General features: G+C 39.4%; 1 protein-coding gene across 6 annotated transcripts in view; it reads right to left on the reverse strand.

Moving 5' to 3' along the window:
• Rhot1 (ras homolog family member T1) overlaps nt 1-16468 on the reverse strand; it is a 56157-nt gene that overhangs the window by 12682 nt on the left and 27007 nt on the right. For 3 of the 6 annotated variants that reach the window (XM_021630960.2, XM_021630957.2, XM_060387171.1), the window contains exons 12-19: nt 10209-10293; nt 9496-9641; nt 7896-7996; nt 5869-5999; nt 5069-5152; nt 3418-3537; nt 1795-1997; nt 665-760 (exon numbers count right to left, since the gene is read on the reverse strand). In XM_021630960.2, the coding sequence (XP_021486635.1) occupies nt 665-760; nt 1795-1997; nt 3418-3537; nt 5069-5152; nt 5869-5999; nt 7896-7996; nt 9496-9641; nt 10209-10293 (966 nt within the window). The remainder of the gene's footprint in view (nt 1-664; nt 761-1794; nt 1998-3417; nt 3538-5068; nt 5153-5868; nt 6000-7895; nt 7997-9495; nt 9642-10208; nt 10294-16468) is intronic. The other 3 variants (XM_021630961.2, XM_021630959.2, XM_060387173.1) reach the window with 1 other exon arrangement.

The following is a 16468-nucleotide window of genomic DNA, read 5'->3' on the forward strand; positions in this document are numbered from 1 at the left end:
TTTTCAGAGGCTTCTCAGTCAAGGGACTGGCCCAGTTTGCTTTGGCTTAGCTCGTGAGAGCTGATGAGACCACAGCACAGGGTGGCGTGGTTGTCGACACTAGCAGCATCTCAAAAGTGCCTAACTCTCAATATGAAGAAAAACAAGAATCAATTTTGAGAATTAGTGCTCAAGACATTTCTTTTAAAAATCTGGCTTGTGATGAGAAATTGTGTCACTGGTACCAAGACACTGCCAGCTGTCATACTGGAATCCATCCGTGATTTTATAAACTCAATCTGACTCTTCCACATCCACAAGGCTCCACCCACCAAAAAGGAGAGATGGAAAGTATGCTGAGCAACAGGGAGATGCTTCATGAGAAGTAGTTCGGTATCAACTGCATAAGAAGTGTCCATATATGTACATTTATCATATATACACACACAGTCAGCATAACGTGCTTTAGAGATGCAGCTCTAGTCACACTTGCAGTTACCTATGCGGCTGAAGAGGTACACTGACATAGCAGGGATGGCACCGTAAGTTACAGCTAGGCAGGGGGTCTGACCAAGCAGTGCGTTTCTAGAGATTTCTAAATATTAACAGCAAGGAAGGAGATTTGGCCACCCTATAAGAAAATGTCAACAAGATCCCACAGAATCATAAAGAAAAAGTAACTTACAAAGCAGTTTTTAGAAAGACCCAGATTTTTCTCAAATTCTCTATTCTATCAGTGCTGCCCATGTCTCGGGAGAGGCTGCCTCTGTAATGATCCTCTCTGTAGATAACATATATGAGAGTTTTAAAGCAAAGGTAAAACAGAAATAAGGGTTTTAAATCTTATCTTAATAGGAATGATTTGTCTTCCAATACAAATAGAAAGTCAAAGGCTTGCTGCTTTTATAAAAAAAAAAGTATTTAATAGAACACCAGTATACTATGATTTCAGAAGTCTATACAAATTAACACCTTTTGAAAAGCGTTAATCTTTGCTTACAACAATGTTTAATTATTACTGTTGTATTTAAATATTGTGTTGATTATTCTCTATTCTAGTTTTCATAAGAAAAATGACTTAAAGACTAACAGTAATAAACAGAATATTCTCTGAATTGAGAAACGCACTGCCTGAAAAGCTGTTTTGTTACAAAACAGAACATAAACACACTACCTGAGTAGAATGTCATTAAGATCATGCAATTTTAAGGCAGTTAGTAAACTATGAAAATAACCATAGTAATATGCTGCACATATGCATGTATAAATATAATAAATGTACATGAAATTTATGTCTATAACAATGCAAAATATTTACATAGTGGACATTCCACTTGTAACTTTTTATAGTACTTCAAAAGTGACAAATCTTGAATTCAAACATAAAATGTAAGTTCAATGTAAATTCACAAAAGACTTTAGAATTCAGCACACACTAAAGGTCATTTAATCAACAGGAAAACTTAAAAATGAAACTGTGTTCATGTGGAAATGTCTTATAAGCATAAAGCAACATGATGTCAACTCCATTTTATCAGCAGGAGTACTGTTCAATGCTGGGTCCTGGCTGTGCTTTATCAGACATTCTGTTAGGACAGCTACAGCCTGTAAAAATACACAAGTACTCTAGAAGCCCTGCTTCTATCATTTCTGCAACCAAACCAAACTTGCAGTTGCTCAAACTTATCCCTTCTCATTACAAAGTTTCTTTCTGTTGCTGAACAATTTCTATGTGACAAAGAGCCCCATGGCTAATGGCATGCAATGTTACTATGAACCATGCGACAGGAAAACGAAGACAGAGCAAGTACTTACGGATACATGGCCATTGTTGTCAGTTTAACGAAGATATCCTTACTGGGTGCATCAGCAGTATTGCAAGTGAAGGCTTGAGGTGGAGGCATTTTGTGTTTCCTGCAGAAATCTGTCGGTGATACACTATGCTCCTGTTTGACTTCATGCAGGTCTGACTTTGCAGCTACAATTAGGCAGGGAATTCTGCTGTCCATAAAATGTTGCTATGGAATTAAAAAAAAAAAAACGAAACCAAATGCTGACGGCAAGTTTAAAGGTTACTATTTAAACACTCCCCTAGACAAGTAAAGCGACAGCATTTCCAAAGGGAGAAAACAAAGTGTGGTTATGCGTGACAAGGACAGCTTTTCTTGTATAGGTAACAAAAACTTAATTTTCATGTGTCATTGTAATTTTTTTTATTTCTTTGAGACAGGGTTTCTCTGTGTAGCCTTGGCTGTCCTGGACTTGCTTTGTAGAACAGGCTGACCTTGAACTCACAGAGATCTGCTTCTGCTTCCCAGAGTGCTAAGATTACAGGCGTGTGCCTTGGTGCCAGGCTAAGTCACTGTAATTTTTAACATGTTAAAATATCTACCTGTTTTCTATACTAAAAAGTGTCATTTTTATTACGGTATCTCTAGTCTTTTACCACATACATTTATATTTAGCAGCTGCAGTTATGCTTTACATGGCATAAAAATATAGGTCTGTATCATCTCTGTACTTCAGAATCAAAACTATTGTTTTTAGTGTTCGCTTATTATCTTACTAGATTCTAAATTCTATTTATTTATTTACTTTTGATTTTTTGAGACAGGGTTTCTCTGTGTGTAATGCTGACTGCCCTGGAGCTCACTATGTAGACCAGGCTGGCCTCCAACTCACACAGATCCTCCTGCCTCTGCCTCCCAAGAGTGCTAGAATGAAAGGCATATGCCGCCATGGCCCAGCTATTTTATGAGATATTTACCTTTCTTTCTTTTTGTTTTTAATTTAATTAAAAAATATAATTATTTTTGCCTGCAGACCAGAAGAGGACGCCAGATCAATTATAGATGGTTGTGAGCCATCATGTGGTTGCTGGGAATTGAACTCAGGACCTCTGGAAGAACAGCCGGTGCTCGTAATCTCTGAGCCATCTCTCCAGGCCTTGATATTTATCTTCCTTAGAAAATCATTTGTCAACTGTTAGATACCTGAGTTTTTTTTTACATTAAAAACAATGCTAGAATAAATAGTTTTGTACACATAGCTTTCTCCTCCTCTTGACCCTTGTTGATAATCTCAAAGTGAATAATACACCTTGCAAACAGCCCTTGCTCTGGCTCTCACTCTTTGGGTGACCGGCAATATATATAATGCTTTGCCTTCCTAACAGCCAAGATCTTCCACTAATGCAAAAGTTCTCCATTAGGAACACGCATGACAGTCACATGTAGATAAAAACGTGTCACTACCTTTGATCAGGACTCTACTACTATAGAATGAAATGAGGATTTTCAGGGATAGGGTACATAGATGCATATATTTTTAAAACAAATCTTCAGTCTATTCTGTTGCACTTTCTGACTAGAAAAACCATACTGCAGATCCTTAAAACCCTATATAAAGTTACAATTAGGTATGGGCCTAAGAACAAACCTTAAAAATCCTGGCACAGTATTCAAAGGACTTGGGATTGGTGACGTCATATACCAGGCATACAACATCACAAATGGTCTCAGCCTCAGTCAGAAATTCCGACTCTGAGAGGTCGTGCAGCTTGTAAAAGAAAAAGATAATGAGAAACTTAGAATCATAATACCAATATAAAAGTAACTTGACAAATTTCTAATAAAACATTATAAAAGCATGCATAGCCTGAAACACAAAATATGATTTACAAAGAACATGAGAATATTAATAGTCAGCAATGTCTAGTGAGTATGAATATTTAGCACTCTGTGAGACAAACAAGATTAAATAAAAAACTCACAAAACCCTTATCAGAAGAGTAAAATATTATAACATCATAAAATGTCTAATATTTGTTCAATGTGATTACCTGAGAAACTATTCTCTGAGAAAAAACAAAGTATAGATATTTTCCTTTTTGTTTTCGTTTTCCAAGACAGGGTTTCTCTGGATGGCACTGGCTGTTCTGGAACTTGCTCTGTACTGACCTCATATATCCACCTGCATCTGCCCTTCCGAGTGCTGGGATTAAAAGGTGTGTGCCACCACCACCTGGCTGCATGCATGGGGCTTATTAATACTTAGTTGTCAGGAGCATTCCACAAGGATCTAATCTGGTTAGAAATTTGACTTAGAAAAAGCAGCTTCCTGAAGTCGCACAGCTAAGTTATTGTGAGCCAAGCCTGAAACTGCAATCACAGCATTCAAGAAAAGCATAACCTTCCATTGTATTTCACTGCTATACAATCCCTTGATGAACACATAAACTTGATTCAGATTAGAGACCACCAACATTGGTTTCAACTAATTTCTAGCCTATAACATTAGAGTTTAAAATTAATATTGAAGCAACTGGCTTTTTATTTATTCACATGGAAGGCACATAAATGTTGTATGTGAAGGTCAGAGAATAACGCTGTGAAGCTGTTTTTCCTCCTTCCATCTTTATGTAGGTTGCAGGGATCAAATCAGGCCATCAGGTTTTGTGGCAAGTACTGATGCCACCTCACCAATAGTGACTTTAAAGAAAAAAAGTACTCAAAAGGCAGAGGCAGGTGGATCTCTGTGAGCTTGAGGGTGAATTCTAGGCCACCCAAGCCTACAAAGTAAGCCCCCAGATGACAAACAGATTTGTGTGGTAGTATGTATGTGCGCATTAATGCCAGTGTGTGAGCGTAAATGTTTGTGCATGTGCATGAGGATCAGAAGTGGACATTGGTTTCCTTAGAGCTGGAGTTACTGGTGGTGTGGGTGCATGGAATCCTTGGATCCTCTGCAAGAGGAGCACGTGTTCTAAACTGCTGAGCCATCTCTCTAGCCCCCCAGCAGTAGATTTCTACAATCAAAATGGCAGAATAAAAAGGGGAGGTTGGATTTGTTTTGTTTCCCTTCAGTCTGAGTTTCTTATTATGGGGTAGCTAACATACAATTAAGTTTGACAAATTAATTTCTAACTTTATCTATACCCATCTAATCATCACACAGAATCAGTAGAATTAACATCCCAATGAGTAAACCAAATGAAAAGTAACACACACACTTGACATACAGCCATTAAACGAAAGCTAGTTTGTGCCTCACTTTTTAACAATGTACCCAGTATCATAGACGATCTTACCAACAAGTATTTCTCTTGTCCATATACATAGACAGTGTTAATTGCATAATAGGACTTATGATCATCACGAATCTTCTTCTGCCTCTAAAAATAGAACCAAAAACCTCAATGTTTAGAATAACACATTAACAAACTTCTTTTCTTCAGCACACACCTTTGTTCATGTGTGGGTTGCTTACAAACAAAAATACATTCGTTCCGCTTTATATTGCTATATATCAGCAAAAACAGGATACTGATTTTATACTTCTTAGTTCTGAGGTTCTTAGATTAAAGGTACATTTAGTTTGCATAATGTAAAAGCAGTAGCTGTAGAATAAACAGGATTAGTGAGTGATTCTGGAGCCATCTGCTGGCAATTCTCATAGCGCAATATGGTCTCATGCGAAAAACCATCTGTAAATAAAATCAGTGTTCTTAGTGAAAGGAATAGTCAGAACGAAGTATCAACACTCATTTGATACACGAACTTTATGCTGCTCTGTACATTAGTGCTATACAATCTAAATAGTAGCAATAGGTACACTGAGGACTTGGAGTCTGAGCCTACAGCCTTGGATATGTAGCCAGTTCCAGGCCAGTGTAAGCTCCTTAGTGAGATTCTGTTTTAACAAACAAAGTAACAATAAGTTTCTATCTTGCTTCTCTGATGTTATCTTTTTAGAAAATCAACAGGGATTAAATGACTGCATACCAATGACTTCTAATAATTACCTAAAGAGGATAATGCCTATGAAAACTTTTGTAAACCTATTACCATAAATGTTTGTTAGAATAAATTACATTCTGACAATCCTCACCATCAGGTTTCTTCCAAGGAGAGCCTGAAGAACTCCACTTTTCCCACAGCCTTTCACTCCGATTACATTACACCTGAACACATTTCTCTGAGTCTGTTTTTTCTGCAGGTCAATTTTTTTATCTCTTGTTACTAAAACAAAAAACACACAACATAAACATGTACCACTAAGGCTCAGTAAGCCTCCATTCCACCATCTATAAAACTGAGTATTGCTGCATCTCACTTTTGGGAAGTATTTGACTGACAAGCAAACAACACACAGCAGTGGTAGCTCACAGCTCTAATCCCAGCACTGAGAGGCAGAGGCAGATCTCTGAAATCTTTGAGGCAGCCTGGTCTACAAAGTGAGTTCCAGGACAGCCAGGGCTACACAGAGAAACCCTGTCTCAAAAAACTAAAAAAGAAAAGAGGAAATAAACAAAAGAAAACAAAACAGACCTGTAGAATCAGCACAATAAAACACCTATCTTTCTTTTGGAAGTGGGGGTGGGGCGGAGAGAGTTTGAGGCAGGATTTCATGTGGCCTACACCGGCCTCCAAATCTCTACTAGCTGAGAACGACCTCATCCTCACGTTCATCATTGGAGCACTGGTGAGGAGAATAGAAGCAAAAACCTCCCCTTTGATAAACAAAACAAAACAAAACAAAAAAAATTGCCAAATCATGAGAAACGAATATAGACATAGAATGAGCTTATCTTCATTCTTTTTAACATTTGAAATTAATTTTTTTTTTTTTTGGCCTTCTAATAGCTTGGTCCACATTTCTGAATCCTTTTTAAGCATTTATACTAGCATATATCAATTATTACAGTCACAGGTCTCATCTTCCCACATGTATATAATGCACTGTGATGATATTCGCCCCTCCCCACTACTCTACCCTCTCATTTCTTTCCCACTCCTGCTGATCCTTTCCTGCCAGTCTTTCATATCATTTTTTAAAAATTAATTTATTTTTTTAATTTCATATGCATATGCATTTATTTCATATGCATTTGCCTGTATGTATGCCTGTGTCGGGGTATCAGATCCCCAGGAACTAAAAGTACAGACAGTTGTGAGCTGCCATGCGGGTGCTGGGAATCAAACCCAGGTCCTCTGGAAGAGCAGCCAGTTCTCTTAACTGCTGAACCATCTCTCCAGCCCCATTTTTTTTTTAAGTCTTTTCTACTGACTCATTAGGGTTGCTAATAGGAATATGAGGGGTTATTTACAGGGATAGGCATCACACCACTTACCAGTGGTTACACCACTCAAGAAAATGCCTTTTCTGGGCTGGAGAGATGGCTCAGAGGTTAAGAGCACTGGCTTGCTCTTCCAGAGATCATGAGTTCAATTCCCAGCAACCACATGGTGGCTCACAACTATCTATAATGAGATCTGGTGCCCTCTTCTGGCATGCAGGTGTACATGTAGGCAGAATACTGTATACATAATAAATAAATCTTAAAAAAAAAAGTCTTTTCCATCCCCCATGACCTATCTATACATTCTTGAGAGGGTGAGGCCTTGTAAGCCCCTGAGGTAGATGGTACCAACCACGTGCAGGTCCTGTGTAAATAGCCACAGCTATTGTGCTCAAAAATACTGCTTTTGTTTTTAATTTCAAAAGTTTGTGTATGAATGTTCTGCCTGGATATGTGTGTGAATGCCTGGAGCCCACTGGGGTCAGAAGAGAATGCTGAATCCCAGGAACAGTTACAGGCATCTGTGAGCCAACATATATGTGCTGAGGAACTAACAGGGGTCCTCTGCAACAACGGCCAGAGCTCTTAACCGCTGAGTCATCTGCCCAGTCTCGTTTTTGTTATGAGAGAGGTCTCACAGAACATGGCTGGCCTTAATCTGGACTTGAGAATGACTGTAAACTCTGCTGGTATTATTGCAGGTATGCACCACCACTCCCAGATTATGCAGGGTAAGACCCAGTCAGTGCCTTCCGTAGGTAAGCGTTCTACCAACTGAGCTACACTCCCTTCTCCCAAAACTGGAGTGAAAACCGGATGGCATCCATGCGCTTACCTGTAATGGCTGAAGCTTGAGACTCTTGTTCCGTCAGTATGGAATATCCTAGATAGCCCAAATACTCCAGGCAACGCTGTACATCTAAGTAGGTTGTGAGCCTAAAACCAGGAAGTTTACAAGGCTTATGTCTTAAGTGAACACTCACAGAAAAAAAATTTCCAGGAACTCGAAAAATTACCCACCAGGCCAGATAATATTCGTCACACTGCTTTGCTTTCATAGGTTTTTATGACTGTGTATGGGTCTGTACGTATATAAGTGTAAAGGTGAGTGAGCACATGTGTGCAGACTAAAGGACAATCTGTAGTATCTATTATTCCTCAGGAGCTGCTTACCTTGTATTTAGAGAGAGTTTCTCACTAGCCTAGAACTCTCCATTGGTCCTCATTGAGGAGCAATGAGGTTCAGGGATCCATCTGCCTGTCCCCACCTTCCCTGAGGTAATGATAAGTGCATGCTCTATCTGTACTTTTTGACACGAGCACCTTACCAACTGAGCCATCTCTCTAGCCTCTCCAGCCATAGTACAGGATATGGGTGAGTTCTTCTATTCTACCTGCCACAGAAAGCAAGCTGAATGCTGGGACGACTGAAAACCTGCGTCCCAGGCTAATACAACTGACCAGACAAAAACTAAGCTGATTTGAAAAGAGTTGACAGAAAAGCAAGAACTTCCCGCTGAATGTACCCGAACTGGGTCCTTCTTATATACTTAGGGGGTTGAAAGAGTTTTGAATGTAGCTTAGTTGGTAGAATCCTTAGCATGATCCCTAGCAGCACATAAACAAGCATGAAATTCCAATTATTTATGAGGATTAGGAGTTCAAGGTCAATCTCAGCTACAGAGTAAGCTACAGAGTAAGCTCCAGGCCAGCTTAGGAAGGTAAGACCTGGACTCAGAAAAAAGGAGATAGGGCTGGAGAGATGGCTCAGCTGTTAAAGTAAGAAAAGGGAGCTAGTGGGGAGGGAGGATGGATAGAGAAAAAGAGGGAGAGGGGAAAAGGGAGAAGAGAGGGCAGGAAAAAGGAGAGGGAGGGGGTGGGGAGAGGTAGTGGAGAGAGACGAGAAAGAGAAAATGTTTAAAGTCTGCTTCAGGGATCTTTCCTTGGGGTGGAGCCTGGTTTTCTTTAAAACATCTATAACCTCTCTGGAAAAAAAAAAAAAAAACCAACAAATTTTTCTCAGAGCTGCTAAAGTATTGATGACATGTAAGAACAGAGACTTCCCTTAATGTTCTTGGTACAATGCCAACCATGCTCGAAGTAGATTTTAGACACACCCTCATTAATTTTTACAGAGAACTGAGTAAAAATCATTTAAAAGCTGTAAGACTGTGAAACAGTAATAACAGTTCTAATTTCCTAATCAAACAAAAAGTAAAAAATTTAGTTTCATTTTGATATAATGCTATGTCCTACAACATCTCAAGAAGAAAACAGCCCTTCTTGACAAACAGTTCATCTGAGACATGCTGCTTAGAGGAAGTCAGGATTGAAAGCTTTCTTATATTTGACAGACATACAAAATGATACAGGCAACACCACCATAACTTAAAAAGTAACTGACTCTCGAGCAAAGAGGTGAGCGCTGTACTCACGTCCACTGGGAAAGGAATCCCTGGTAGGTTATCCAGCCTCTTTCATTTGTGCAAACTGTGTTATTTACATCTGGTCCCCAAGGTATGTAAGGGAAAACTTTAAATAAATCTTTAAGTTCATCGGGCGACAAAGCACAGTCTCTGTCCTGAAGACACACAAGGAAGTGACATAACACTCAGATGCCTGAGAGAAAAGAGCCCAAACACAACAGCTCCCCAGTCCAGTAAAGCATGCTTTGAGAAACTCATTTAAAAAAAAAAATTCTGCTGAGTGTGGTGGCGCAAGCATTTGATCCCAGCACTTGGGAGGCAGAAGTAGGCGACTCTCTGAGTTCAGGCCTAGCCTGGTCTACAGAGCTAGTTCCAAAACAGCCAGGGTTGCACAGAAAAAAAGCCTGCCTCAAGATAGATGGATGGATAGAAAAATATGGACTTTGTATATTTGTTTTTTGAGACAGTGCTGGTATTAAAGGTATGTACCACAATCACCCTTCATAAAATAAGAACTTTTACATATTTCATTAAGACATTTTTCAGATTATGAAAATCTACTGGAAAACCAGACATTTTATCCTAAGAAAATAATAAAATCATATGATTAAAAAGCTTGAAGTTTAGGCAATATAAACACTGGACAACTCAAAGGATAAAAGAAAACTATTCATAAAAAATACTTGACTATGAACTCTGGAAAACTTTGGGCAAAGGCTTACCAAATCATGTTTGTCAAAGGTGCTTTGGAGAAACAAATATGCATGATGATTTAATTCAGTAGTACAATCAGGAGGTATTTTTAGCCTGTTGATGAAAAAAAGTAAAAATAAATCATTAATCAAATGTTAAATTTTGAGAAATGAATAAAAAAAACAAAAACAAGTATTTCTGTGGGATGACAGCATGAACAAAAATACTTTCTCTGAAGTCATATAGACAGTCTCAGGGAAAAGCCTCTGGGACGGTTATTGCATTCCTCAGAAGAATTGTTAGTAATGTTCACTCCAAAGACACATATACACATTTTTCCTAAATATTACTAGGGCAGGTTGAAATAACAACTTTATAAAGAATTCTAATTATGGGATGGAATGTGACTCAGCTTGCAGAATGCTTGTCTATGCACAAAGTTCTCCGCTTACTTCCCAGAACAACGTAAACTGGGGGCGGGGATGAGGGTGTGAGAGCTTATATCTATAATCCAAGCACTCAAGATGTGGAGGCAGGAGGATCAGGCATTCAAGGGTATCTTCAGCCAGCCTGCACAACATCAGACCCTAGCTCAAAAAGAAAAGAAAAATTTAAAAGGAGCCAGGAGATGACTTAGCAGCTAAAAGCACTTGCTGAGCAAGCCTGACAACCTAAGTTTGAATCCATGAAATAACGTTTAAAATAACAGAGGCCAGCCAAGTAGTGGTCACTGTTAGTCCCAGAATTTAGGAAGCAGACAAAATGGATTTCTGAGTTTGAGGCCAGCCTGGTCTACAGAGCATTCCAGGACAGGCAGGGTTATACAGACAAAGCCTGTCTCGAAAAACAAAACAAAAGTAAACAAAAAACAAGGGACAAAAGATGTTGCAAGTGTCTATATCCCTCTGCTCACACTAGATATAGATAGATAAATGTAACAAAAATATTTTAATTATAAAAAGATGGATGGCAAAGACTAACACCTAAAGTTGTCCCTTGACCTCCAAACATGCACACACATATAAGCCATATGCAAACATAACATATACACACAAATAAGTAAATATTAAAGGTAGGGACTGGGAGAAATTGCATTAAGTAAAGTGCTTTCCAAAATGCATGAGAACCTGAGCTCAATCTCCAGCACACAGATGGAAAGACAGGTGTGTGCACATAATTACAGCCCTGAAGAGGCAGGCAGAGATAGGCAGATCCCTGACACTGTAAGAGCAGTCCATCTAACTTAACCATGAACCATTATCTCAGGGAGATCCTTCCCCAAAAACAAAGCAAGTGGATGGCTTGAAGAATACTACTTAATGGTAACTGTATTGTTTTTACTATACACAAAATGTCATACTTTTTTGTTAAAACTTTATTATAAAGAATTTTGTAAATAAAACACATCATGTAACCAAGTGTGGTGGCACACACCTTTAATTCTCTGTGAGTTCTAAGCTTGCCTGCTCTACAGAGCTAGTTCCATGACAGCCAAGGCTACACATAGAAACCCTGTGTCAAGAAAAACAAAACAAAAACAGAACAAGGGCTGGAGAGCTGGCTCAGTGGTTAAGAGCACTGGCTGTTCTTCCAGATGATCTGGGTATAATTCCCAGCACCCACATGGCAGCTCACAACCATCTGTAACTCCAGTTCCAGAGGACCTGACACCCTCACACAGATATTCATACAGGCAAAAAACAATGCGCATAAAATCATTAGAAAACAAAACAAAAGGAGCCATTCTGTAGCTGTTGAACTTCACATTATATTTACACTTTTATTACTCAATTCTCATATATATATATATGCAAATGTACATGTGAGTTCAATGTAGCATACAGAAATAAGTACAAGAAATGGTCAGTATTAGGGGATGAAGAAGGACTGAATGCAAGTAATGAACATAAACCTAATTGTTTTTCTAGTTCTAACTCTGTCTGGAGTTTTCATTTTTTGGTGGTACATAAGTATATAAAAATACACCCAATGAGCCAGGCTGTGGTGGTGCACAGAAGCAGAAGGATCTCATGAGTTCGAGGCCAGCCTGCTCCACAGAGTGAGTTTCAGGACACACAGAGATACACAGAGAAACACAGAGAAACTGTGTCTTGAAAAACAAACAAATAAGATACACATATATACACTCAATGGTGTAAGTCACAACTATGGGCTCAATATTAATGGCAGCATTGTAATGAGTTGAAAATAATATGGAGATAGTATTTAACAAGTGTCAAATGCAGTAAGCTAGGTGTTAGAAAGACAAAACCAAAAATATGTGCCCTACATCAGAATTTTAAACATTTATCTTATTTATGTACTGCTTTGGAGTGTTGTGGATGTAAATATGTTCTTGTTTTGATCCCTGGTATAGGATACAGGACTGATTCAGATTGTCCACAGCAGCAAAATATTTGCCTTGTGTGGGCTCTGAAAGGGACTCTTTCCCACCTGAAGAAAGTTCAATTCTAAGGACTCTGAGAGGGAATAAAGGCCAGAGCCCAGACAGTGTTGGGGGAGCTCCAAGAAAGAAGAAAGCAGCTGGTGCTCCCCAATTGCTGTTGATGCAGTGTGAGAAGTCAGAGATATCCTGAAATGAAGACTGGACTTTCCACAGGAACCCAACGACCCTAACCAGCAGGAAGTAGCTAAAGAACATTACGCCCTTCTCCCCACAAACCTTTCTCTCCTATCTGTTGTTGGGGGTATTAGAGGGTATTGCAGTGGAGAAGGGAGAAAAAGATATAAGAAATGGAAATAAAATAGTTAAAAAGTACGCCAATATTGGAGTTTATTTGTCTATTCATTTGTTTTTCTGACAGGATGTCATTCTTCGGATCCCTTGGTAGGGACTTTTCTTAATTAGTGGCTGATGGAGGTCATGCTACCCCTGAGCAGTTCCAGGGCCTATAAGAAAGCAGGCTGAGCAAGCCAGAAGGGGCAAGCCGGTAAGCAACACCCGCTATGGCCTAAGCATAAGCTCCTGCCTCCAGATTCCTGCCATGCTTGAGTTCCTGTCCTGACTTCTGTTGACGATGAACTGTGATGTGGAAGTGTAAGCCAAATAAATAAACTCTGTCCTCCCCAAGTTGCTTTGGTCATGGTGTATCATCACAGCAATAGTAACCCGACTATGACAACTGGCATGTAATATTTGTGTTTGTTTATAGAATACAGGATTATAAATTCATATCTGATGGTAAATGTAGTGGCACACATTTTTAATCCCAGCAAAAGTAGACAGAGACAGGCAGATCTTTGTAAATTCAAGGCCAGACTGGTCTACAAAGTGAGTTTCAGGCCAGTAGTAAGGAAAAAAAAATCTTACCTAGATAGGATGTATACTGATAAAAATCATAGTAATTAACTCTTCTATACCCTCAAATACCATCATGTCTATGTGTAAGGCATCTTTAGACATCTTTTCACCAGTGACTCTAGTTACACTACAATGCTATATAGAATATCAGAATTTCTTTCTTATAACAGTTTATGTTGGTGCACATTAGTAACCTCTACCTAGTCACTCTCCTCTACTTGCTTATTTGTGATCAAATATTTAAGCAACTATGAATAAGGACATGCGTATGTCTTCCACGTCTGCCTATTTCACTAACCACAGTTTAGTGTTCTTAAACTCAAGTTCCTCAAGTTCCAGTCACCTTGCCACAGGTAACAAGATGCCATCCATCCTTCTGGGGCTAAAGAGAAGGCTCAACAGTTAATAACAGTAGCTGTTCTTTTCAGAGACAGGGTTTCTCTGTTTAGCCCTGGCTGTCCTGAACTCACTTCCTAGACTAGGCTGGCCTAAAACTCATGGAGATCCATCTGTCTCTACCTCCCTGAGTGCTGGGATTACAAGCGTGTACCACCATGCTTAGCTGGCTGTTCTCTTCTATGACCTCGGTTCAGTTCTCAGCACCGACATGAATTATCTGTAGCTCTAGTTCCAAGGGATCCAATACTCTCCTTTGCCCTCCATAGGCAACAGGCACACTCATGATGTACATAACAGACAGGCAAATATTCATGCACATGAAAGAAAACTTTTAAAAATATTTCATCCTTTTATGGTTGAATAAACATTCCATTAAGGAATCATATTTATATAGCACTTTAATTTTCATTTATTTATAAATGAATAAATAAAAATTGTGTGTGTATGTTGAGTGTGGGTACACATGTAGTGGGGGTCAGAAGACAACTGTGTGGAGTCAATTCTAGCCTTCCAACTTCATGTGGATTCTGGTGTTGGAGTTCAGGTAACCAGCTTTTGTGAGAAGCACCTTTATTAGCTGAGCTACCCAGCCCCAACTTTTTTTTTTTAATCATTTATTTATTTAGTTAATGTACATTAGTGTTTTGTGTACAAGTACATCTGTGTGAGGGTGTTGGATCCTCTGCAACTAGAGTTACAGACAGTTGTGAGCTGCCATGTGGGTGCTGGGAATTGAACCCGTGTCCTCTGGAAGAGCAGCCACTGCTCTTAACCGCTGAGCCATCTCTCTACCCCCCAGCCCCAACCTTTAAAAACAACTCATTCACCCATAAGTCACTCTATATTGTGGCTCTTATGACCAGTGCTGGAGTAAACAAGTAAATGCAGTTATCTCTCCGATGATTGCATTTCTGTTACTCATGAAATCAGTAGTGGGAATGCTGGGTCACACAGGTCATACAAAACTCTACTTCAGGTCTCTGAGGGACCTTCACACTGTTTTCACAATGGATGTACTCATTTGTGTTGCTACCAACACTGCCTCAGAATTCCCACTCCTCTGCATCCTTCACTATTTGTTTTTTTGTTTGTTTGGTTGGTTTTATTATACTTACCGCTCCCTAATTCTAAGAAACCATGCAAGTGAGACATGAACCACAAAGGTCCTTTACAGGTTCGAATCCCCAGCACCCACATGAAAGTTGGATGTGGCAACATAGGCACCTGTAAGCCCAGTGCCTGGGTGGGGGTGGGTGGAGACAGCAGCATCAGGGGGCTTGCAGGGGGCTTGCTAGCTTGCCAGACTGGCTCTAGGTTCAGTAAGAAACCATGTTTCAAAACAATGAATAGGAGGGCGATGAAGCAGTGCATCCAAACTCTGCCTCTGGACTCACACTCATGCGTACCCATACTCCCCTACAGTAATAATAATCTGCAGAATGTATCACCCACATAAATGACATAGGAAAAAAAAAAACCTTTATGGAAGATCCTAGGATAAACTGATTCACTCAGTATGCACGTATTCAAAAACCTTGTTGAATTTCAGCCAACATTCCGTTCCTTACGTTTCAAACTAGAACATATCAATGGACCAAGAATCTGGTTAGAAAAACACTCTGGCCCCTTGACAACTGAGAAGGTTAGAACAACTTTTTTTCTGAACCAGTACACAGACAGTTGGAGGTGTAATTCTTAAACAGGTAATATTACGACTAAAAGGTAAGGAAGAAAGGCCAGAAGACGCCAAGGCCCAATTATGGCCGGCCACAACTCCCAAAGAAGAGAAGAAGTGCCCAAGACCAGGCAGTCTCTCCTGGGAGGGCATCCCTGAGCCCACATTTAAACACGTAAGACTCAAACAGCACTACCAAAGGAAAATAACAACAAATACAACAGTTGTTTAGGAAAAAAATACTTAATGTGAACTAAACACAAGCCATAAAAGGGGAAGAAATAGCAGGAGGGAAATGTTAAGTAACAGTTTTCCCATCTTTTGACTCTAAACCTGGTATCTTTTTTTCCTCTATCATCAATAAAAGTTTTTAAAAAGATTTGTAAGGTTGGATACGGTGACACAAATCTGTAATCTTAATACTGGAAAAACAGAGGCAGGCAGATCTCTGTGAGTTCAAGGCCAGCCTAATCTACACAGCAAGAACCTGACTTAAAGCAACAAAAAATTTTTCAATTAAGTAAACAGATAAATAAAGCATTTACACTATATTAAGTACTGATTGCCAATTGTGAACAATTTTGCTTAGGAGAGGATATTTTTGCTTGTCACAACTGGAAGAAGAGTTATTGCTGTCATTTAAGGATCTGCTCACCATCGTATATTAGGGAGGACAGGACAATATCCACAATAAATAATTTTCTGGCTGGGCAGTGGTGGTACACACCTTCAATCCCAGCACTTGGTAGGCAGAGGCAGGCAGATCTCTGAGCTCCAGGCAAGCATGGTCTACAGAATGAGTGCCAGAACAGCCAGAGATACGTAATAGAGAGACTAAAAAAATTCTCTGTTCTAAAATGTTCAGAGAGCCAAAGTTGAGAAACTGCCTATAA

This window comes from Meriones unguiculatus, chromosome 7, assembly GCF_030254825.1.
Source record: "Meriones unguiculatus strain TT.TT164.6M chromosome 7, Bangor_MerUng_6.1, whole genome shotgun sequence".
Classification (NCBI taxonomy): Eukaryota; Metazoa; Chordata; class Mammalia; order Rodentia; family Muridae; genus Meriones; species Meriones unguiculatus.